Genomic DNA, 24,565 nt, shown 5'->3' on the forward strand with positions numbered 1-24,565 from the left:
ATTGCTTTTGTCAGGTTTGTCAAAGACTGGACGGTTGTAGATGTTTGGCGTTATGTCTGAGGCCTCAGTTCTGTTACATTGGTCTATATATCTGTTTTGATATTGGTACCATGCTCTTTTGGTTATGGTAGCCTTGTAGTATAGTTTGAAGTCAGGTAGCGTGATACCTCCAGCTTTGTTCTTTTGGCTTAGGATTGTCTTGGCTATACAGGCTCTTTTTTGGTTCCATATAAAATTTAAAGTAGTTTTTTTCTATTCCGTGAAGAAAGTCAACGGTAGCTTGATGGGGATAGCATTGATTCCATTAATTACTTTGGGCAGTATGGCCATTTTCACAATATTGATTCTTCCTATCCATGAGCATGGAATGTTTTTCCATTTCTTTGTGTCCTCTCTTATTCCCTTGAGCAGTGGTTTGTAGTTCTCCTTGAAGAGGTCCTTCATATCCCTTGTAAGTTGGATTCCTAGGTATTTTACTCTCTTTGCAGCAACTGTGAATGGGAGTTCACTCATGATTTGGCTCTCTGTTGGCCTATTATTGGTATATAGGAATGCTTTTGAGTTTTGCACATTGATTTTGTATTCTGAGACTTTGCTGAAGTTGCTTATCAGCTTAAGGAGATTCTGGGCTGAGATGATGGGGTTTTCTAAATATACAATCATGTCCTCTGCAAACAGAGACAACTTGACTTCCTCTCTTCCTATATAAATACCCTTTATTTATTTCCCTTGCCTGATTGCCCTGGCCAGAGCTTCCTATACTATGTTGAACAGGAGTGGTAAGAGAGGGCATCCTTGTCTTGTGCCAGTTTTCAAAGGGAATGCTTCCAGCTATTGCCCATTCAGTATGATATTGGCTGTGGGTTTGTCATAAATAGCTCTTATTATTTTGAGATATGTTCCACCAATACCTAGTTTAAGATGAGTTTTTAGCATGAGGCGATGTTGAATTTTATTGAAGGCCTTTTCTGCATCTATTGAGATAAACGTGGTTTTTGTAATTGGTTCTGTTTTAGTAATGGATTACATTTATTATTCTGCAAATGTTGAACCAGTCTTGCATTCCAGGGATGAAGCCAACTTGATGGTGGTGGATAAGCTTTTTGATGTGCTGCTAGATTTGCTTTCCCAGTATTTTATTGAGGATTTCTGCATCGATGTTCATCAAGGATACTGGCCTGAAATTTTCTTTTTTTGTTGTGTCTCTGCCAGGTTTTGGTATCTGGATGATGCTGGCCTCATAAAATGACTTGAGGAGGAGTCCCTCTTTTCCTATTGTTTGGAATAGTTTCAGAAGGAATGGTACCAGCATCTCTTTGTGCCTCTGGTAGAATTTGGCTGTGAATCTGTCTGGTCCTGGGCTTTTTGCTTTTCAGTTGATAGGCTATTTATTCCTGCCTCAATTTCAGAACTTGTTATTCATCTATTCAGGGATTCAACTCCTTCCTGGTTTAGTCTTGGGAGAGTGTGTGTGTCCAGGAATTTATCCATTTCTTCTAGATCTTCTAGTTTATTTGTGTAGAGGTGTTTACAGTATTCTCGATGGTAGTTTGTATTTCTGTGGGATCAGTGGTGACATCCCCTTTATCACTTTTCATTGTTGTCGATTTGATTCTCCTCTCTTTACTTTTTTATTAGTCTGGCTAGTGGTCCATCTATTTTGTTAATCTTTTCAAAAAACCAGCTCCTGGATTCACTGATTTTTTAAAGGATTTTTTGTGTCTCTATCTCCTTCAATTCTGCTCTGATCTTAGTTATTTCTTGTCTTCTGCTAGCTTTTGAATTTGTTTATTCTTGTTTCTCTAGTTCTTTTCATTGTGATGTTAGGGTGTTGATTTTAGATCTTTCCCACTTTCTCCTGTGGGTATTTAGTGCTATAAATTCTCCTCTAAACACTGCTTTAGCTATGTCCCAAAGACTCTGGTACACTGTGTCTTTGTTCTCATTGGTGTCAAGGAACTTATTTATTTCTGTCTTAATTTAGTTATTTACCCAGTAGTCATTCAGGAGCAGGTTGTTCAGTTTTGATGTAGTTGTGTGGTTTTCAGTGAGTTTCTTAATCCTGAGTTCTCATTTGATTGCACTATGGTCGGAGAGACTGTTTGTTTTGATTTCTGTTCTTTTGCATTTGCTGAGGAGTGTTTTACATCCAATTATGTGGTCAATATTAGAATAAGAGTGACGTGGTGCTGAGAAGAATGTAAATTCTGTTGACTTGGGGTGGAGAGTTCTGTAGATGTCTATCAGGTCTGCTTGGTCCAGAGCTGAGTTCAAGTCCTGAATATCCTTGTTAATTTTGTCTTGTTGGTCCATCTAATATTGACAATGGGTGGGGGTTAAAGTCTCCCACTATCACTGTGTGGGAGTCTAAGTCTCTTTATGTAGGTCTGTAAGAACTTGCTTTATGAATCTGGGTGCTCCTATATTGGGTGCATATATATTTAGGATAGTTAGCTCTTCTTGTTGCACTGATCCCTTTACGACTATGTAATGACCTTTGTCTTTTTTGATCTTCGTTGGCTTAAAATCCGTTTTATCAGACACTAGGATTGCAACCCTCCTTTTTTTTTCTTTCCATTTGCTTGGTAAATATTCCTGAATCCCTTTATTTTGAGCCTATGGGTGTCTTTGCACGTCAGATGGGTCTCCTACATACAGCACACCAATGGATCTTGACTCTTTATCCAATTTGCCAGTCTATGTCTTTTAACTGGGGCATTTAGCCCTTTTCTATTTAAGATTAATATTATTATGTGTGAATTTGATCCTGTCATTATGATGCTAGTTGGTTATTTTGCTCATTAGTTGATGCAGTTTCTTTATAGTGTCGATGGTCTTTACAATTTGGTATGTTTTTGCAGTGGCTGGTACCAATTTTTCCTTTCCATATTTAGTACTTCCCTTCAGAAGCTCTTGTAAGGCAGGACTGGTGGTTATAACATCTCTCAACATTTGCTTGTCTGTAGATTTTTCTTCTTTGCTTATGAAGCTGAGTTTGGCTGGATATGAAATTCTGGGTTAAAAATTCTTTTCTTTAAGAATGTTGAATATTGGCCCCCACTCTCTTCTGGCTTGTAGGATTTCTGCACAGAGATCTGCTGTTAGTCTGGTGAGCTTCCCTTTGTGGATAACCCAACCTTTCTTTCTGGCTGCCCTTAACATTTTTTCCTTCATTTCAACCTTGATGAATCTGATGATTATGTGACTTGAGGTTGCTCTTCTCGAGGACTATCTTTGTGGTGTTCTCTGTATTTCCTGAATTTGAATGTTGGCCTGTCTTGCTAGGTTGGGGAAGTTCTCCTGGATAATCTCCTGAAGAGTGTTTTCCAACTTGGTTCCATTCTCCTGGTCACTTTCACGTACACCAACCAAACGTAGGTTTTCTCTTTTCACATATTCCCATATTTCTTGTAGGTTTTGTTCATTCTTTTTCTTTTTTTTCTCTAATCTTATCTTCATGCTTTATTTCATGATCTTCAATCTCTTATATCCTTTCTTCCGCTTGATTGATTTGGCTATTGATACTTGTGCATGCTTCACAAAGTTCTCGTGCTATGTTTTTCGGCCTATCAGGTCACTCATGTTCCTCTCTAACTGGTTATTCTAGTTAGCAATTTCTCTACCCTTTTTCAAGGTTCTTAGCTTTCTTGCGTTGGGTTGGAACATGCTCCTTTAGCTTGGAGGAGTTTGTTATTACCCACTTTCTGAAGCCTACTTCTGTCAATTCGTCAAACTCATTCTCTATCCGGTTTTGTTCCCTTGCTGACAAGGAGTTGTGATCCTTTGGAGGAAAAAAGACGTTCTGGTTTTTGGAATTTTCAGTCTTTTTGCACTGGTTTTTCCTCATCTTCGTGGATTTACCTAACTTTGGTCTTTGATGTTGGTGACATTCATACGGGGTTTTTGTGTGGACATCCTTTTTGTTGAGGTTGATGCTATTCCTTTCTAATAGTTTTAATGCTATTCCTTTCTAGTTTTCTTTCTAATAGTCAGGTCCCTCTGCTGCAGGCCTGCTGGAGTTTGCTGGAGGTCCACTACAGACCCTGCTTGCCTGGGTATCAACAGCAGAGGCTGCAGAACAGGAAAGACTGCTGCCTATTCCTTCCTCTGGAAGCTTCATCCCAGATGGGCACCTGCCAGATGACAGCTGGAGCTCTCCTGTATGAGGGGTCTGTTGATCCCTGCTGGGAGGTGTCTCCCCATCAGGAGGCATGGGGGTCAGGGACCCATTTGAGGAGGCAGTCTGTCCCTTAGCAGAGCTCGAGCACTGTGCTGGGATATCCACTCATCTCTTTAGAGCCAGCAGGCAGGAACATTTAAGTCTGCTGCCACAGCTGCTCCTACCCCCAAGTTTTCTGTCCCAGAGAGATGGGAGTTTTATCTATAAGCCCCTGACTAGGGCTGCTGGGGCTTTCTTTCAGAGATGCCCTGCCCAGAGAGGAGGAATCTAGAGAGGCAGTCTGGCTACAGCAACTTTGCTGAGGTATGGTCGGCTCTGTACAGTTTGAACTTCCTGATGGCTTTGTTTACCCTGTGAGGGGAAAACCGCCTACTCAAGCCTCAGTAATGGTGGCCTCCAAACCCCCACCCCTGCTCCACCAAACTCAAGCATCCCATGTCAACTTCAGACTGCTGTGCTGGCAGCCAGAATTTCAAGCCAGTGGATCTTAGCTTTCTGGGCTCCGTGGGTGTGGGATCTGCTGAACCCTTGGCTCCCTGGTTTCAGCCCCCTTTCCAAGAGAGTAAAAGGTTCTGTCTCTCTGGCATTCCAGGCACCACTGGAGTATTAAAAAAACTAGTCTAGCTAGCTTGGTGTCTGCCCAAATGGCCGCCCAGTTTTGTGCTTGAAACCCAAGGCCCTGGTGGTGTAGGCACCCGAGGGAATCTCCTGGTCTTTAGGTTGTGAAGACCACGGGAAAAGCGTAGTATCTGGGCTGGAACGCACCGTTCCTCACGGCACAGTCCCTCATGGCTTCCCTTGGCTAAGGGAGGGAGTTCCCTGACCCCTTGCGCTTCCCTGGTGAGGCAACGCCCCACCCTGCTTCAGGTCACCCTCCGTGGGCTGCACCCACTGTCTGACCAGTCTCAGTGAGATGAGCTGGGTACCTCAGTTGGAAATGCAGAAGTTACCCACCTTCTGCATGGATCTTGCTGGGAGATGCAGACAGGAACTGTTCCTATCCAGCCATCTTGCCAGACACCTCTCGGCTGGCTATTTATTTTATTTTTTAAAGACAGGGTCTTGTTCTTGCCAAAGCTGGAGTGCAGTGGTGTAATCACAGATTACCGTAGCCTTAAACTCCTGGGCTCAAATGATCCTCCTGCTTCAGCTTCCTGAGTAGGTCTACAGGTGCACATCACCCACCATGCCCAGCTAATTAAAAAAAAATTTTTTGTAGGTACAAGATTTCACTATGTTGCCCATAGTGGTCTTAAACTCCTGAACTCAAGTAATCCTCCTGCCTCAGCCTCCCAAAGCCTGGGATTCCAGGTGCGAGCCTGTACCAGGCCTGCTATTTTCTTAAAACATGCGCACCTGTAGTCCCAGCTACTCGGGAGGCTGAGGCAGGAGAATCACTTGAACCTGGGAGGCGGAGGTTGCAGTGAGCCGAGATTGCGCCACTGCACTCCAGCCTGGTGACAGAGTGAGACTCCGTCTCACAAAAAAACAAAACAAAACAAAACAAAACAAAAAAACACTGTCTTCCCTTGGCTTTCATGACACTCCTTGACATGGTTTGGCTCTGTGTCCCCCAGAAAATCTCATGTTGTAGCTCCTATAATTCCCACATGTTTTGGGAGGGACCCAGTGGGAGATGACTGAAGCATGAGGGTGGGTCTTTCCAGTGCTGTTCTCATGATAGTGAATGAACTCACGAGATGTGATGGTTTTTAAAAATGGGAGTTACCCTACACAAGCTCTATTTGTCTGCTGCCATCCACGTAAGACATGACTTGCTCCTCTCTGCCTTCCACTATGATTGTGAGGCTTCCCCAGCCACAGGAACTGTAAGTCCAATTAAACCTCTTTCTTTTGTAAATTGCCCCGTCTCAGGTATGTCTTTATCAGCAGTATGAAAATGGACTAATACACTCTCGGTTTTCTTTCTACTTTTTTCCTTACTCCTCCTCAATCTCCTCTGCAGGCACTTTTTCCTCCACCTTTTTCTTAATGTTAACATTCCTCAAGGAATTCTTCCTGAGAGCTTTTTATTTCTCATACTACATATACATACACTCCTCAGGTGATCTTTACTTGCATGACTTTAATTATCATCTACATACTAAAAACTATCAACTCCATATCTCTAACCCAGATTTCTCTCCTAAGCTTCAGACCAATATATATTAACAATAATACTTCTTAAGTACATATCTTAGAGCAGTACTATGTTAAGCACTTTTCACACATACATCCCTCCAATGAGAAAAGCTATAATCACTATTCCTGTATTACTAGTGAAAAGAACCCTGCTGACTATCTTCACATGGGTGCCCTAAACACACCACCAGCTCAAATATGAACTCATCATTTTCTCTGCTCCCACCCTGCTCCTCCTTTCAGTGTTCTCCTCGGTGAATGGTACGTTATTTACACAACTATACAAGCCAGAAACCTGGTCACTATCCTTGAACATACCTTCAAAGAAGTTGAAGCTGTCCATGTCCATCTGTACCACCACTATTTATGGTTATGACATCATTATCCCTTGTCTGTATTATAAATGCCTTCCTCTAGTTTAGTGTCCCTCCAATCCTTAAAGAATTACGTATTATATCTTCATATTTTCAGATATCACACTATCTGATGTTTTACATATATATTTAAAAATAAAAGAACTAATGAATTATTGAATGATTTCATACATCCTAAAATAAATTAATCAGAAAAACAGATAAAAAGTGAACAAAACAATTGAAATCAAGAAGATAGAGGGGAAAAGGGGGAGGCAAGGCCGGGCTCAGTGGCTCACACCTGTAATCCCAGCACTTTAGGCTGAGGTGGGCAGACCAAGAGGTCAGGAGATCGAGACCACCCTGGCCAACATGGTGAAACCCCATCTCTACTAAAAATACAAAAATTAGCTGGGCATGATGGTGTGCGCCTGTAATCCTAGCTATCTGGGAGGCCGATGCAGGAGAATGACTTGAACCCGGGAGGCAGAGATCGCAGTGAGTTGAGATTGCACCACCACACTCCAGTCTGGCAACAGAGCAAGACTCTGTCTCCAAAAGAAAAACAGAGCAGGCAAAAACAACAATTATGTTCTTCTGAGATAAGTGGAATAAAGATAATAAGCATAAAGATATTCTTCAGTAGCTGTAACCCAGGTTGGTTTAGCTACTCTAAAAATAACCTTGGCCAATCTAACTTCTTTAAAAAAGACTTCTATCAACTCCAATAAAAATAAGAAAGGATTTTCAGGTAGCAACTATTCTTTAACTACATCAAAAATATACAGAGAATGAGCATGGGTGTCTATATGAATTCATGCTCTTTCCCCATCACTTTACTGACAATAATAAAGACTTATTCAATTTCCTCCTAAAACAATATAAACCTCAAACTCTATAGCTAGCTACTAGGTAATAAGTTTACATATTCACAGATATACACATTTAAAAGAATATATTCTATTTCACAAAGCTTATTTTTCAGTACTTACATGCAAATTGCGACCATCACCACTTTTCCTGGTCCCTTAAAAAACACCGATGTCGTTCTGGAGCGTGGCTGTAAAAAAATAAAAACTTTTTTTTAATATCTCCAAAATTTTGTAGAGAAGCACTATAACTGGTGGCTTTGACAGACCAGAAAATTTTCCTCTATCAAAACTTCTGAATTACGTTACTTATTTTTCTCTAGAAGTTCTTACTTAGAAAGTAGAAAGATTAAAAAAGACAGCATATCTGGGTCTCTTTCCAGAATCTTGTTTATTTTGTTTCCTTGTAATTCATGTCCTGCCTTCTTCCAGAAAGGGTCTGAGTTGGCTATATAAAAACTAGTAATAAAGTAGAAAAATGCACTGAGCTGAAATTCATATGCTCTAAGAATGTGTGAAACCAGACACCCCAAATTCTGTACTGACCTGCCTTCAGAGCTTAGCGAAGGAACTACACAGGGATAAACCTTGTCCATGTGGTCTCAACTTTTACTTCGATTTGTAAGCCATAAACTCTAACTATGGGTCTAGATTTCTGAATTATACTGTTTATTGATAACAAACAGAATATATGTTTTATTATAACAAGAATATATTGTATTCTTTGGTTGAATAGAGAAAAAAACTCTATGAAATTATTATGGGAATAACAGAATGCTGCTTAAGGTGAAAAATAAGATTTCTTTAGAAGAAAGGTTTGGGAACTCATGGGAGGGGCAAAACAGGGAAAGGAAATGAGATCTTTAAGATCAGAATAAGAAATAATAAGAAAAAAATAAGGAAAAAGATTCACTGGGTTCAAACCACTTTAATAAAGAAGGCTGCAGAAAAAGGGAAGATGTGTTGGTAGTAACTAGGAATAATAAGGCACAAGGACTCTAACAAGACAATAAAAATCTGGAAAAACAAGAGATCACAAGGAGCCAGGATCCAAAACCCGCTTGGGAAGCATCCTGTAAAAGCTACTCAAAAATTCCATAATCAGGCCGGGCGCAGTGGCTCACGCCTGTAATCCTAGCACTTTGGGAGGCCAAGACGGGCAGACTGCTTGAGTTCAGGAGTTTGAGACCAGTTTGGGCAACATGGTAAAACCCCATCTCTACTAAAATACAAAAAAATCAGTCGGGTGTGGTGGTGGCTGCCTGTAATCCCAGCTACTCAGGAGGCTGAGGCATGAGAATCTCTTGAACCCGGGAGGCGGGGGTTGCAGTGAGCCAAGTGGGCAACATAGCAAGACTCTGTCTCAAAAATAAAATAAAATAAATTAAATTAAATATTTAAAAATTCCATAATCAGAGCAATTGAAGAACTGCCCCTTTTTGAAGACCAGGACAGTAAAATGTTAGAAATTAATGAAACTGGATAGCCAATATCTATTTTTTCTATTTTTATATATCTTTGAAAACATTCACAATAAACAAGGTTCTTTAATATTGGTACAAGTACAGAAAATTTGGATAGATTTCAGAGAGAACTACCAGGAAAAGGAGCATAAATTGTTCAAAGCATTATTGATGCATTTCAAGGTGATACTATTGTGGAGTTAAATATATTAAGCAGAGATAAAGGTACTTCCAATTTTCTGAAGTACTATTCAAGAAACTCATGAATTAGAAATAGAAGGGAAGGCATGGGAAAGTAGAAATATATTGAAGGGGGAATTATTATACAAGAAATTAAGTACCAGCGAGGCAGACTCAGAATATTGTGATTTCATATATCTCATTGGAGTTCTCATGAGTTAAGAATATATTGGAAAAACAAGTGTCTGGGTCAGAAATAACAACAACAACAAAAAAGAACAAGGCATTTAATTTGTGCAAACAGGATTAGTTTAATTTGTGCAAACAGGATTAGCCTTATGTTTCAGAGAAGGAAAGCAACCATTTTCAGTGGGAGAACAACCATTCCTAAAGGGAACAGGGGTACAGTAGAGGGAAATGAAATACTAATTTTATCCTAATGTCCTTGCAAAAAAGGTTGTAATAGCAAAAAAAATTGATTCAAAACATGAAAAAGCTGACCAATATTAATCTTCTAAAGGCCTGAAGTAACAAGAGATTTCATAAGTCAACCGCTACTATTAGAAAATCTGGTGAGGATGATTCTCCACGTGAAACAGATGTGAAGGCGAGGAGTGAATCTTCCCAGGAGGCAGGTCTCACCAGCATAAGTTATCCCAGCACAAGAGAAAATGGCAGTAGCTCTTTAGGCATGAGAGTGAAAATGCTGGCTCACAAGACATATGAAGGCTCTACTAGAGGAGAATTCACATCTTCAGGGCAGCACTGGGGTGCCAGAAATGCAGGGATCAAAGGGGAAATGGAAATTAAGGGGTCTTGAAGATAATAAATAGAAAAGGAAAGCATATCAAATAAGATTTGGCTAAAATTATCATCACTGCCAATGTCTAAACTTTGCAAAAGGGGTGCAATGTCTCAAATGCCACTAGAGAGAAGAATATGTGCATAGGTAGCTTTTTATCCAAATATGACATTAACTTCTTGATAGGAGATCCCTCCCAGTCAAGTTTAAACGGAAAGTCAACTTGGCCATAGACTGGTTGGCATCTTAAAGGTGCTGGGGACTTTGGTAAATCATTTCAGTGGAGTGGTGGAGTTCAAAGCCCAATTGGATTAGGTTCAGGAGAAAATAAGAGGTAGAACAGTAAAGGCAAACTTTCTATATGTGTCCCAATATTAATTTTCTTCTCGTAGGAAGGAAAGCAGAGTATTTTGTCACATGTGTAGATGAGTTAGTAAATTTGGTGATGAAAAGATGAGGTGATGGAAAAGATGAGGTACTTTTATGAAATTACACCTATTTTTTCAATAAAATATGAAGCAAGGGCAAGAGCTGAAGAGTAAAGAGTGAGGCTGTTGGGAAGAAAGAAAAAGATATGCAATAGCTATTTCAAAAAGTGGGAAGGTAAATATACTCTGGAAGTTTAGTAAGACTGTCAAATAATATTGAGTATCCATTGATTCTGTATAGTCATATAATGAAGAAAGAACAATCACACTGGCTGGGTAATTTTCTTCTCCAAGGGCTAACTTACTTCCTGGATACAAGCACAGAGTTGGCAGTGTGAATGCTAAACCAGAGTCAGGAGCAGAAAGAGAGAGGCTAAAGAAAATTAAGAGTGTGTATGACAGATATAAATCTCACTAAAACCTAAGAAAATAAAGTCTTCTTCCTCATTTATATCTACATGCTTAAAGTTCATAACATGGTCATGACTTTAAAGAAAACTTACATACGAATGTTTTAAATTTCAAGAAAATCAGGCTGGGTGCGGTGGCTCATGCCTGTAATCCCAACACTTTCGGAGGCCGAGGCAGGTGGATCACCTGAGGTCAGGAGTTCAAGACCAGCCTAGCCAACATGGTGAAACCCTGTCTCTACTAAAAATACAAAAATTAGCTGGGCATGGTGGCGTGCCTGTGGTCCCAGCTACTTGGGAGGCTGAGGCAGGAGAATCGTTCAAACCTGGGAGGCAGAGATTGCAGTGAGCCGAGATCGTGCCACTGCACTCCAGCCTGGGCAACAAAAGCGAAACTCCATCTCAAAAAAAAAAGGAAAATCAGAAATGAATGAATAGACTATAATTCAGTGAACTACAATGTACTCAAGAAAATCTTAGACTGAGATTACAGACATGCTAGAATTTTACAATGGACTGATATTAGAATTTTGAGGTACAACACACACATACACATTAGTACAAAGATATCCTTACCTTGGTATTTCCCAAGAAATCTCTGTACTCTCTTAATATTTTTTGGTTTCTAAATAGCCCTGTAAGAATAACAAAATAAATTTAGGTCACAGATATTCTTACTAGTCACAGTTTAGATTAACATGATATTCTCTTTAGGATTATGTTAAATATGCTCTACAAGCTAACAGCAAAAATACTAAGTTATAAAAAATTTGGATTTGTAATCTGATTTAAAAATAGGGAGAGGATTTCAATAGACATTTCTCCAAAGATTATATAGAAACCACCAACAAGCATATGGAAAGATGCTCAACATCACTAATCATCAGAGAAATACATATGAAAACCACAATGAGATATCACCTCACATCCAATAGGATGGCTACTATTAAAAAAACAAGAAACAGAAAATAACAAGTGTTGGTAATGTGTCAAAACTGGAACCTTTGGGCACTGACGGCAGGAATGTAAAATGGTGCAACTGCTATGGAAAAAAATATGAAGGTTTCTAAAAAAAATTTTAACACAGAATTACCATATAATCCAGCAATCCTACTTCTGGACATATGTCCAAAAGAATAAAAAGTTGGGGCCTCAAAAAGCTATTCACACGCCCATGTTCATACCAGCAGTAGTCACAATAGTCAAGAGGTGAAGCAATCCAAATGGATGAATGAATGGATAAACAAAATGTGGTATAAACATATGATGATGGAGTATTATTTAGCCTTGAAAAAGGAAGGAAATCCTGTCACATGCAACAATGTGGATAAACCTTGAGGACACTATGCTAAGTGAAATAAGCCCATCTCAAACGGACAAACACTGTATGATTCCACTTATATGAGGTATCTAAAGTATTCAAGTTAATAGAAACGAAAAGCAGAATGGTGGTTGCCAGGGACTGGGGGGAGGTAGGGAAACGGGAGGTAGTTATTTAATGGGTATAGCGCTTCAGTTTTGCAATATGAAAAACCTCTGAAGATCTGTTTCACAACAATGTGAATACACTTACACACTTATGAACTGTACCTTTGCAAATGGTTAAGAGGGTAAATTTTGGGCTATGTGTTTTTTACCACAATAAAAAAGGAGGCAGGAGAATCTGGATTTGCAATGAGATAAAGGCAATTTGGAAAGATTCTTTTCTCAATATTACCTTTAAAAAAGTTAATTAAGCCTGATACAAAAACAAAAGTCCTCATTTTTACCTCAAAGTTGAAAAATATAAGAGAGAGTGTTTTTCTATTACTGTGTTTTCTCAAATTTTTGTATTACAAAAAATTCCTTTAACTTTTATTTACAAGGCTACTCATGGTATCATTTCAATAGCAAAAGATGAGAAACGTCCTATGGGGGAATGACTGAATAAATTATGGTATATCAAAAAATAGAGTATTACAAAATAAACAAAGAAATGTCTTTATTTACTGCTATGGCATAGTCCTCAGGACAGAGTTAAGTAAAATAAGCAAGAGCAGCTCAGCGCAGTGGCTCATGTCTGTAATCCCAGCATTTTGGGAGGCCAAGGCAGGCGGATCACAAGGTCAGGAGATCGAGACTATCCTGGCTAACATGGTAAAACCCCGTCTCTACTAAAAATACAAAAAATTAGACAGGCATGGTGGCATGCGCCTGTAGTCCCAGCTCCTCGGGAGGCTGAGGCAGGAGAATTGCTTGAACCCGGGAGGTGGAGGTTGCAGTGAGCCAAGATCACGCCACTGCACTCCAGCCTGGGCCACAGGGCGAGACTCCATCTCAAAAAAAAAAAGGCAAGAGCAGAAAGTATGTATAGTATGCCTTATTTATGAAGGGTATGGAGTTTAATACAAATGTGTATGTTTATTTTCTTTTTAAATATTATTTTTATTTTTAAATTTTGGGTAGGGAAAAGGGTCTCGCTTACGTTGCCCAGGCTGGTCTCAAAAACTCCTGGTCTGAAGTGATCCTCCGACTTCAGCCTCCCAAAGTCCTGGGATTACAGGCATGAGCCATGGAGCCTGGCTTTATTTTCTTATATTTTAAGTACAAAAAAAACAAAAAAACAAAAAAACACCAAAAACTGATTTTTAAAACAGTTACTTATACAAGAGAGAGGACTTAGAGTGGAAAGGACAGAGATGGAAGCTAGAGTTCTCTGAAATATCTGTTCTGTAGGTTTGACTAAGAAATCATGTAAATTTTTAGGCAATTATAAAATAAAAACAAAATTATGTTTAAAAATCAGAAGCAAAATGAAACAAATGAGCCTAACTGTATATCTATTGATGGTATTTCTATACAGAAAAATTTTAAGTGACTTTATAACACAGAAATTGAAGTATGCATCTCTAGTGGGATATATATATACTAAAAATACAAAGAAAAGCAAAGAAATCTTAAATTACATTGCTAGTATTAATACTGTTATTTGAAACTACACTTTATTCTCTATGTGTGTAGAGACATAGAATAAATCAATTATGTAATTCTTTAACTTGATTTTATTTTCCAGTAAAAGTGGCTCATTTTAGAAATAGTTGATTACCACCCCAGGATAGGAAACGTACACGATGTGTCTGAAACATATTATTCCTGAAAGTAAGGACACCATGATACTAGAGTTATGACAAAGGGACTTAGGAGCCAACTGAGGCGCTTCCATTGATCAACATTAGGACAGTTTGACCACTGCTACTTTGTTCTATTCCTTGCATGTTTTCTTCTCCCTCTTCTCTCTTCCTATCCCATTGCTCCCCTCTTGGTAATGAACTCCTGTACTCTCAAGAAACTCTCTCCATCCCTTTTCTTCCTGGGTTATTGACCATAATTGTCTCACAATTTCCACTTTGAAATTTTGCCAACTCATCTGAAAAAGGAAATATTGTCATTTCTAAGCCTTGGTCCCGTGCAGAACTGAGATAATCAAATAGTTTAGAGTCCTCCTAAATATTTATACTCCAAGGCTTCTCGTTTCATATCCTTCCAGTTTCGTAATTTTTTATCAGGTTACTAGTAACAAAAATAAATAAAATGGGGTGGAATCCTAATGAAACCATTGAAATAGGGTTGGCAAACTTTTTTTCCAAGAGGACTAGTGACATGGTTTGGACCTGTGTCCCCATCCAAATCCCATGTCAAATTGAAATTCAATTGTTGGAGGGGGAGCCTGGTGGGGGGATAACTGGGTCATGGGGGTGAATTCTCATGAATGATTTAGCAATATCCCTCTTGGTACTGTCCTCATGACAGGTGAGTTCATTCTCATGAGATCCGGTCATTTAAAAGTGAGAGGCACTCCCCCATCTCTCTCTTGCTCCTGCTATGTAAGACACCTGTTCCTTCTTTGCCTTCCACCAAGATTGGAAGCTTCCTGAGGCTCCCCAGAAGCTTCTATGCTTCCTGTACAGCCTGCAGAATTCTGAGCTAATTAAACCTCTTTTCTTTATAACCAGTCTCAGGTATTTCTTTATACCAATGCAAGAACTGACTAATACAGCTAGGTAGCAAATATTTTACGCTTTGGAGGCCAAGAGATAATATAAAGGATATGATAAAGGCATAATAAGAAATAACTACAAATTTCCATGAAAATTTTTGACAAAATTTAAAATATAATAAAAATATGTGAATGCAATTCTTTGTAACACAGGTCTACTAATCAGAAGAACAGAATACTTTTTGGGGAGATAGGATAAAATATTTCACTTAATTGGAATTCAGTTAGTATTCCTTATCATCAAAATTAATCGCAAATATTCATCTATTGATGATGATCTGATATTTTACTATTTCATCTAGAAAATCTTATAGGTAAGTACTGCCAAATACTGATATAAATCTATAAATGTGATTTTAAATAATTATATTCATAGCTTTGAAAGCATTTATAGAATTATATGAAATTCTTGTTGATATTTGCCTTTTAGCATCTTGTCACATTGAGGACTAATCACTTCCAATTGAAGTTAGGAGAAAGCTGCTAAACTGCACAATTCAATGGATTTTGAAATATGCAAATTTCCTCTGCACTTGCATGGAAATCTGAAAAACACTTCTGGTTGGGCTTGGAAAATATATCTGCTGCAGATGTCTTCTGTTATTTTTTTTTATATGTTCATTCTTTTATTGTCCATTGTTTTAACCTGACTGAATACATGATCCACAAGAGCACTGTACTCCTGGCAATTATTAGAACATGGATTTTGCATGGTAGAAAACATTTAACACTAGTCTATGGGGTGCTGCACTGCTTTCTATAAAGTTCAAAATAAAGATTTATTTTCAAGTAAGTGACTCTGGTTTATTTCATACACATTTTTTTTTGCAGAAAAAAATAAAACTGTACAACTGCATAAACATAAAATTCTTCCACCATGAAAATGGTTAAAACATTCATAAAGACACACCATCAGCATGTGATGCCTCCAGAAAGGAAAAAAGGAAAGTAAAACAAAATGTACAAAGCGAATTAATTAGGCCTGTTACTAGCCAAAGTGATGGGCAAATTCAGATCTCAGACAAAGCTTTAGAACATACCAGAGGACAAAGGAAGAGATGTCAAGACAGCATTCAAAACAAGCACAACACAACTCATCACCTTTTTGTGTTTTTCTATAGCATCACTTAAAATTTAAAGGGCAGTTCCCCCATGACAAACCCCCGTCCCAGTCCCAGGAGAAAAAATAATAATAAAGTAAGACCTAACGCCACAGGAAAAGACTACAGAGTATGTTAAAAATGCTCATTGAGTAGGTTTCAAGATGGCCGAATAGGAACAACTCCAGTCTGCAGCTCCCAGTGTGAGTGACACAGAAGACGGGTGATTTCTGCATTTCCAACTGAGGTACCTGGTTCATCTCACTGGGGCTTCTCAGACAGTGGGTGCAGCCCATGGACCAGAGTGGGGCATCGCCTTACCTGGGAAGCACAAGGGGTCCGGGAATTCCCTTTCCTAGCAAAGGGAAGCCGTGACGGATGGTGCCTGGAAAATCGGGACACTCTCACCCTAATACTGCGATTTTCCAACAGCCATAGCAAACAGAACACCAGGAGATTATAACCCGACCCTGGCTCGGAGGGTCCCACACCCACAGAGCCTGACTCACTGCTAGCACAGCAATCTGAGATAAAACTGCAAGGTGGTGAGGCTGGGGGAGGGGCATCCGCCATTGCTGAGGCTTGAGTAGGTAAACAAAGCCGCCAGAAAGCTCGAACTGGGTGGAGCCCACCCCAGCTCAGGCAGGCCTTCCTGCCTCTGTAGACTCCACTTCTGGGGGCAGAGCATAGCTGAACAAAAGGCAGCAGAAACTTCTGCAGACTTAAACGTCCCTGTGGGACACCTTTGAAGAGTAGTGGTTCTCCCAGCACGCAGCTGGAGATCTGAGAGCAGAGAAAATGCCTCCTCAAGAGGGTCCCTGACACCCTAGTAGCCTAACTGGGAGACACCTCCCAGTAGGGGCTGACTGACACCTCATACAGCCAAGTGCCCCTCTGAAACAAAGTTTCTAGAGGAAGGATCCGGCAGCAACATCTGCCGATCTGCAATATTTGCTATTCTGCAGCCTCCGCTGGTGATACCCAGGCAAACAGGGTCTGGAGTGGACCTCCAGCAAACTCTAACAGACCTGCAGCTAAGTGTCCTGTTAGAAGGAAAACTAACAAACAGAAAGGACATCCACACCAAAACCCCATGTGTACGTCACCATCATCAAAGACCAAAGGTTGATGAAACCACAAAGATGGGGAAAAACCAGAGCAGAAAAGCTGAAAATTCTAACAATCAGAGTGCCTCTTCTCCTCCAAAGGAACACAGCTCCTCACCAGCAACGGAACAAAGCTGGATGGAGAATGATTTCAACAAGTTGAGAGAAGGAGGCTTCAGATGATCAGTAATAACAAACTTCTCAAGCTAAAAGACGATGTTCGAACCCATCACAAAGAAGCCAAAAACCTTGAAAAAAGATTAGACAAATGGCTAACTGTAATAAAGAGTGTAGAGAAGTCCTTAAATGACCTGATGGAGCTGAAAACCATAGCACGAGAATTACGTGACACATGCACAAGCTTCAGCAACCAATTTGATCAAGTGGAAGAAAGGGTATCAGTGATTGAAGATCAAATGAATGAAATGAAGTGAGAAGAGAAGCTGAGAGAAAAAAGAGTAAAAAGAAACGAACAAAGCCTCCAAGAAATATGGGACTATGTGAAAAGACCAAATCTACGTCTGATTGGTGTACCTGAAAATGATGAGGAGAATGGAACCAAGCTGGAAAACACTCTTCAGGATATTATCCAGGAGAACTTCCCCAAACTAGCAAGGCAGGTCAACATTCAAATTCAGGAAATACAGAGAACGCCACAAAGATACTCCTTGAGAAGAGCAACTCCAAGACATGTAACTGTCAGATTCACCAAAGTTGAAATGAAGGAAAAAATGTTAAGGGCAGTCAGAGAGAAAGGTCAGGTTATCCACAAAGGGAAGCCCATTGGACTAACAGCAGATCTCTCAGCAGAAACTCTACAAGTCAGAAGAGAGTGGGGGCCAATATTCAACATTCTTAAAGAAAAGAATTTTCAATCCAGAATTTCATATCCAGACAAACTAAGCTTCATAAATGAAGGAGAAATAAAATCCTCTACAGACAAACAAATGCTGAGAGATTCTCTCACTACCAGGCCTGCCTTACAAGAGCTCCTGAAGGAAGTACTAAACATGGAAAGGAACAACTAGTACCAGCCACTGCAAAAACATGCCAAATTGTAAAGACCATCAATACTAGGAAGAAACTGCATCAAATAACGAGCAAAATAACTAGCTAACATCATAATGACAGGATCTAATTCACACATGACAATATTAACCTTAAATGTAAATGGGCTAAATTAAATAATTGGGCTCCAATTAAAAGACACAGACTGGCAAATTGGATAAAGAGTCAAGACCCATCAGTGTGCTGTATTCAGGAGACCCATCTCACATGCAGAGACACACATAGGCTCAAAATAAAGGGATGGAGGAAGATCTACCAAGCAAATGGAAAACAAAAAAAAAGCAGGGGTTGCAATCCTACTCTCTGATAAAACAGACTTTAAACCAACAAAGATCAAAGCAGACAAAGAAGGCCATTATATAATGGTAAAGGGATCAATTCAACAAGAAGAGTGAGCTATCCTAAATATATATGCACCCAATACAGGAGCACCCAGATTCATAAAGCAAGTCCTTAGAGACCTACGAAGAGCCTAGACTCCCACACAATAATAATAGGAGACTTTAGCACCCCACTGTCAACATTAGATCAACGAGACAGAAAGTTAACAAGGATATCCAGGAATTGAACTCAGCTCTGCACCAAGCAGACCTAATAGACATCTATAGAACTCTCCACCCCAAATCAACAGAATATACATTCTTCTCAGCACCACATCACACTTATTCAAAAATTGACCACATAGCTGGAAGTAAAGCACTCCTCAGCAAATGTACAAGAACAGAAACTATAACAAACTGTTTCTCAGACCACAGTGCAATCAAACCAGAACTCAGGACTAAGAAACTCAATCAAAACCACTCAACTACATGGAAACTGAACAACCTGCTCCTGAATGATTACTGGGTACATAAGAAATGAAGGCAGAAATAAAGGTGTTCTTTGAAACCAATGAGAACAAAGACACAACATACCAGAATCTCTGGGACACATTTAAAGCAGTGTGAAGAGGGAAATTTATAGCACTAAATGGACACCCTAACATCACAATTAAAAGAACTAGAGAAGCAAGAGCAAACACATTCAAAAGACAGCAGAAGACAAGAAATAACTAAGGTCAGAGCAGAACTGAAGGAGATAGAGACACAAATAACCCTTCAAGAAATCAATGAATCCAGGAGCTGTTTTTTGAAAACATCAACAAAATGGATAGACCGCTAGCAAGACTAATAAAGAAGAAAAGAAGAAAAGAGAGAAGAATCAAATAGATGCAATAAAAAATGATAAAGGGAATATCACCACTGATCACACAGAAATACAAACTACCTACCATCAGAGAATACTATAAACACCTTTATGCAAATAAACTAGAAAATCTAGAAGAAATGGATAAATTCCTGGACACACACACCCTCCCAAGGCTAAACCAGGAAGGAGTTGAATCCCTGAATAGACCAATAACAGGCTCTGAAATTGAAGCAATAATTAATAGCCTACCAACCAAAAACAGTCCAGGACCCCATGGATTCACAGTCGAATTCTACCAGAGGTACAAAGAGAAGCTGGTACCATTCCTTCTGAAACTATTCCAATCAATAGGAAAAGAGGGAATCCTCCCTAATTCATTTTATGAGGCCAACATCATCCTGATACCAAAGCCTGGCAGAGACACAACAAAAAAAGAGAATTCTAGGCCAATATCCCTGATGAACATCAATGCAAAAATCCTCAATAAAATACTGGCAAACTGCATCCAGCAGCACATCAAAAAGCTTATCCACCATGATTAAGTTGACTTCATCCCTGGGATGCAAGGCTGGTTCAAAATAAGCAAATCAATAAATGCAATCCATCATATAAACAGAACCAAAGACAAAAACCACGATTGGCCGGGCGCGGTGGCTCAAGCCTGTAATCCCAGCACTTTGGGAGGCCGAGACGGGCGGATCACGAGGTCAGGAGATCGTGACCATCCTGGCTAACACGGTGAAACCCCGTCTCTACTAAAAAATACAAAAAAAACTAGCCGGGTGAGGTGGCGGGTGCCTGCAGTCCCAGCTACTAGGAAGGCTGAGGCAGGAGAATAGTGTAAACCCGGAAGGCGGAGCTTGCAGTGAGCTGAGATCCGGCCACTGCACTCCAGCCTGGGCGACAGAGCGAGACTTCGTCTCAAAAAAAACAAAACAAAACAAAAAAAACCACATGATTATCTCAATAGATGCAGAAAAGGTCTTCGATAAAATCTGACAGTCCTTCATGCTAAAAACTCTCAATAAACTAGGTATTGATGGGACGTATCTAAAAATAATAAGAGCTATTTATGACAAACCCACAGCCAATCATACTGAATGGGCAAAAACTGGAAGCATTCCCTTTGAAAACTGGCAGAAGACAGGGATGCCCTCTCTCACCACTCCTATTCAACATAGTGTTGGAATTTCAAGCCAGGGCAATCAGGCAAGAGAAAGAAATAAAGGGTATTCAATTAGGAAAAGAGGAAATCAAATTGTCTCTGTTTGCAGATGACATGATTCTATATTCAGAAAACCCCATCGTCTCAGCCCAAAATCTCCTTAAGCTAATAAGCAACTTCAGCAAAGTCTCAGGATAGAAAAATCAATGTGCAAAAATCACAAGCATTCCTATATACCAATAACAGACAGAGAGCCAAATCATGAGTAAACTCCCATTTACAATTGCTTCAAAGAGAATAAAATACCTAGGAATCCAACTTACAAGGGATGTGAAGGACCTCTTCAAGGAGAACTGAAAAACACTGTTCAACAAGATAAAAGAGGACACAAACAAATGGAAGAATATTCCATGCTCATGGATAGGAAGAATCAATATTGTGAAAGCAGCCATACTGCCCAAGTTAATTTATAGATTCATTGCCATCCCCATCAAACTACCAATGACTTTCTTCACAGAATTGGAAAAAACTACTTTAAATTTCATATGGAACCAAAAAAGAGCCCGCATTGCCAAGACAATCCTAAGCCAAAAGAAAAAAGCTAGAGGCATCCCCCCACCTGACTTCAAACTAACTACAAGGCTACAGTAACCAAAACAGCATGGTACTGGTACCAAAACAGAGATATACACCAATGGAAAAGAACAGAGCCCTCAGAAATAATACCACACATCTACAACCATCTGATCTTTGATAAACCTGACAAACACAAGAAATGGGAAAGGATTCCCTATTTAATAAATGGTGCCGGGAAAACTGGCTAGCCATATGTAGAAAGCTGACACTGGATCCCTTCCTTACACCTTATACAAAAATTAATTCAAGATGGATTAGAGACTTAAATGTTAGGCCTAAAACCATAAAAACCCTAGAAGAAACCTAGGCAATACCATTCAGGATATAGGCATGGGCAAGGACTTCATGACTAGAACACCAAAAGCAATGGGAACAAAAGCCAAAATTGACAAATGGGATCTAATTAAACTAAAGAGCTTCCGCACAGCAAAAGAAACTACCATCAGAGTGAACAGGCAACCTACAGAATGGGAGAAAATTTTTGCAATCTACCCATTCTACCCATCTGACAAAGGGCTAATATCTAGAACCTACAAAGAATTCAAACAAATCTACAAGAAAAAAATCAAACAACCCCATCAAAAGTGGGCAAAGGATATGAACAGACTATTCTCAAAAGAAGACATCTATGCAGCCAACGTACACATGAAAAAAATGCTCATCACTGGCCATCAGAGAAATGCAAATCAAAACCACAATGAGAGATACCATCTCACACCAGTTAGAATGGTGATCATTAAAAAGTCAGGAAACAGCTGATGCTGGAGAGGATGTGAAGAAATAGGAACACTTTTACACTGTTGGTGGGACTGCAAACTAGTTCAACCATTGTGGAAGACAGTGTGGTGATTCCTCAAGGATCTAGAACTAGAAATACCATTTGACCCAGCCATCCCATTACTGGACATATACCCAAAGGATTATAAATCATGCTTCTATAAAGACACATGCACGAGTATGTTTGTTGCAGCACTATTCACAATAGCAAAGACTTGGAACCAACTCACACGTCCATCAATGACAGACTGGATTAAGAAAATATGGCACATATACACCATGGAATACTATGTAGCCATAAAAAAGAATGAGTTCATGTCCTGTGTAGGGACATGGATGAAACTAGAAACCATCATTCTCAGCAAACTATCGCCAAGGACAGAAAACCAAATACCACATGTTCTCACTCATAGGTGGGAACTGAACAATGAGAACACTTGGACACAGGAAGGGGAACATGACACACCGAGGCCTGTCGTGGGGTGGGAGGAGGGGGAAGGGATGGCACTGGGGGATATGCCTAATGTAAATGACGAGTTGACGGGTGCAGCACAACAACATGGCACATGTATACATATGTAACAAACCTGCACGTTGTGCACATGTACCCTAGAATGTAAAGTATAATTAAAAAAAAGAGTGATGACCATAATAGATTAAAATACATTGATAAATCTTTTAAAAATGCTCATTGATGGGCCATTATCTTTGAAAGAGTAAAAATAAATAAATAAATAAACCATGCCAGTTTTATTCCCATTGAATATTTATACCTTGGACAACAAACTCTGCTCACATAAATTACAAAACAGATACGATAAAACATGGGTTGAAAAACGATCAGAGTATGCACCTATAGTACTGTACACTAAATGAAATACAGGAGGCAATACTTAGAGGCCAGAAACACTCCTTACAAGTCACTTATGGAATCATAATTTACAGTAAAAATTAGCACATCCCAAGGCTCAATTTTTCTTGCCACTTACAGTAGAATATTTTGTTGCTATTGCTACACTTTAGTTTACATTAACTACATTCTAACCGATTAAATGCAGAAAGCAAGTGTAAAGCACATAGATTATGCTTTAAGTGTAGGTCCCATACGTATGACAGTTTGTTCAAGACTAACAGGTTTTTGCATTTTTTTTTAAACTTATTAAATGGCTAGTGGGAAAGATTTGTGCTTGTGATCAGCTCTTAACTTCAATTTTTACATCAAGGGATCCCTGAAAACCGTCTTTCTCACTGTGCCTAATGTTCTCACCATACGCTTTACACTCTATGCAAATTTCAGGGTCCATGGTAAGGTTGGTGAACTGTATAGCAAGGAGGGGATGCAGGTATTTGGGCTGCAGGAGTTTGCCATAGCAGAGATAATTCTGCAGAGGAAAACCAAGGTAGGTGTCCAGTCCAAAATACTCCACATTTCCATCTTTATCCTTATCTTCATCTCACTAGCCAGTGCACTGAACAGGAAAGACATACTCATACTTCATCACTGGGTAACTCTCCAAGGACTCACTCTCGGGAGGCTTAGGTTTAAAGCCTAGAACTTGCTTGAGCTTTATAATAACACACAGTTTTGTAGCCATAAGTTTCGTTATTTAATCCAGAGCAATTTCCCAGCCACTCAAGCTTGAATCTGCAGAACTTTCGCTCACCTCATTCATGATTAAAGTCTCCTTGTTCTTTGGGTTCACTGGGCACATTGTCACAATCTTCAAAAATCATGTCATCCTTCTGGGCTGAATCTTTGTACTTTTCCAGGAACCTAACTATGTTCAGCACATATGCCTCACAGTGCTTGGGATCATTAGGATGAAAGGCAGTTTCAGTCTTCCGGATCTGAGATATCTGTGTGAATCCTGGTGGGGTCCTGATATGTGGTCCTGATATGTGGGCTTAAGTTCACTGATGGTGAGCAGCACCACTTGGATGATTCCGATGAAGATGCCATCCAGGCAGCCATAACATATTATGTAGAACAGAAGGATCTTAAACCAACTGCCACTGGTCCTGCCCCAAAACTACTTCTTCTCTGAGTTCCAGATGAATTTCTTCCAACTGCCCTCCTCCTTGGCTTTCCTGCAGGTCATGGCAACGGTGGGTCAGCAGCTGCTGCAGTCGAAGGGCAGGTGGCTTCGGGATGCACCCTGGCATTCTCTGAGGCGTTGCTCGTTGTCTCTGGCCTGGCTCTCCGCACACAGGACATGCCACTGCCACTGTGGATCTGAGTGCTTCTGTTAAACTTCTAACAGCATAGGAAGTACATAAAGCTGACTGACATTACTTTAATTCAAACAATGAATCTACTGTTGAAATGACTTTATAGCAGAGTAAGTTTTGTATTTAAACACTGCTTTCCCCTGTAATTTTACATTGAATGCATTAAGAAGCATAAAGTCTGCAGCAAAAGCTAATTTTCTAAGCCATTCAGTGTTTGATAATAGTGGTTGACAGGTAGGTCTTCTTATTCAGAAAAATTTCAGTTTTCAATTTTTCAATCCTGAGCTCAAAAAATGGCAGTAAAACTGCTAAACCATTGAAATGCAGTGTACATGGACAAGTCAGGATAATCAGCTTCTATTTCTTTCAGTGGTTAAGTCCACAAGTTCAAAGGTGATACTACTGGTTCAATAGCAAACAAGAGATTTAAGTA

The 24,565-nt window shown here is 39.7% G+C and overlaps 1 protein-coding gene and 1 pseudogene across 2 annotated transcripts in view; both read right to left on the reverse strand.

The window, feature by feature from the left end:
- The window catches only part of SLC30A9 (solute carrier family 30 member 9), a 109,113-nt gene that overhangs the window by 45,472 nt on the left and 39,076 nt on the right, over positions 1-24,565 (reverse strand). For both annotated transcript variants that reach the window (XM_008017529.3, XM_038008588.2), the window contains exons 7-8: positions 11,404-11,462; positions 7,668-7,735 (exon numbers count right to left, since the gene is read on the reverse strand). In XM_008017529.3, the coding sequence (XP_008015720.1) occupies positions 7,668-7,735; positions 11,404-11,462 (127 nt within the window). The remainder of the gene's footprint in view (positions 1-7,667; positions 7,736-11,403; positions 11,463-24,565) is intronic.
- Positions 23,000-24,111, reverse strand: LOC103246170 (sodium/potassium-transporting ATPase subunit beta-1-like; annotated as a pseudogene).

Source organism: Chlorocebus sabaeus, chromosome 27, assembly GCF_047675955.1.
Source record: "Chlorocebus sabaeus isolate Y175 chromosome 27, mChlSab1.0.hap1, whole genome shotgun sequence".
Taxonomy (NCBI): Eukaryota; Metazoa; Chordata; class Mammalia; order Primates; family Cercopithecidae; genus Chlorocebus; species Chlorocebus sabaeus.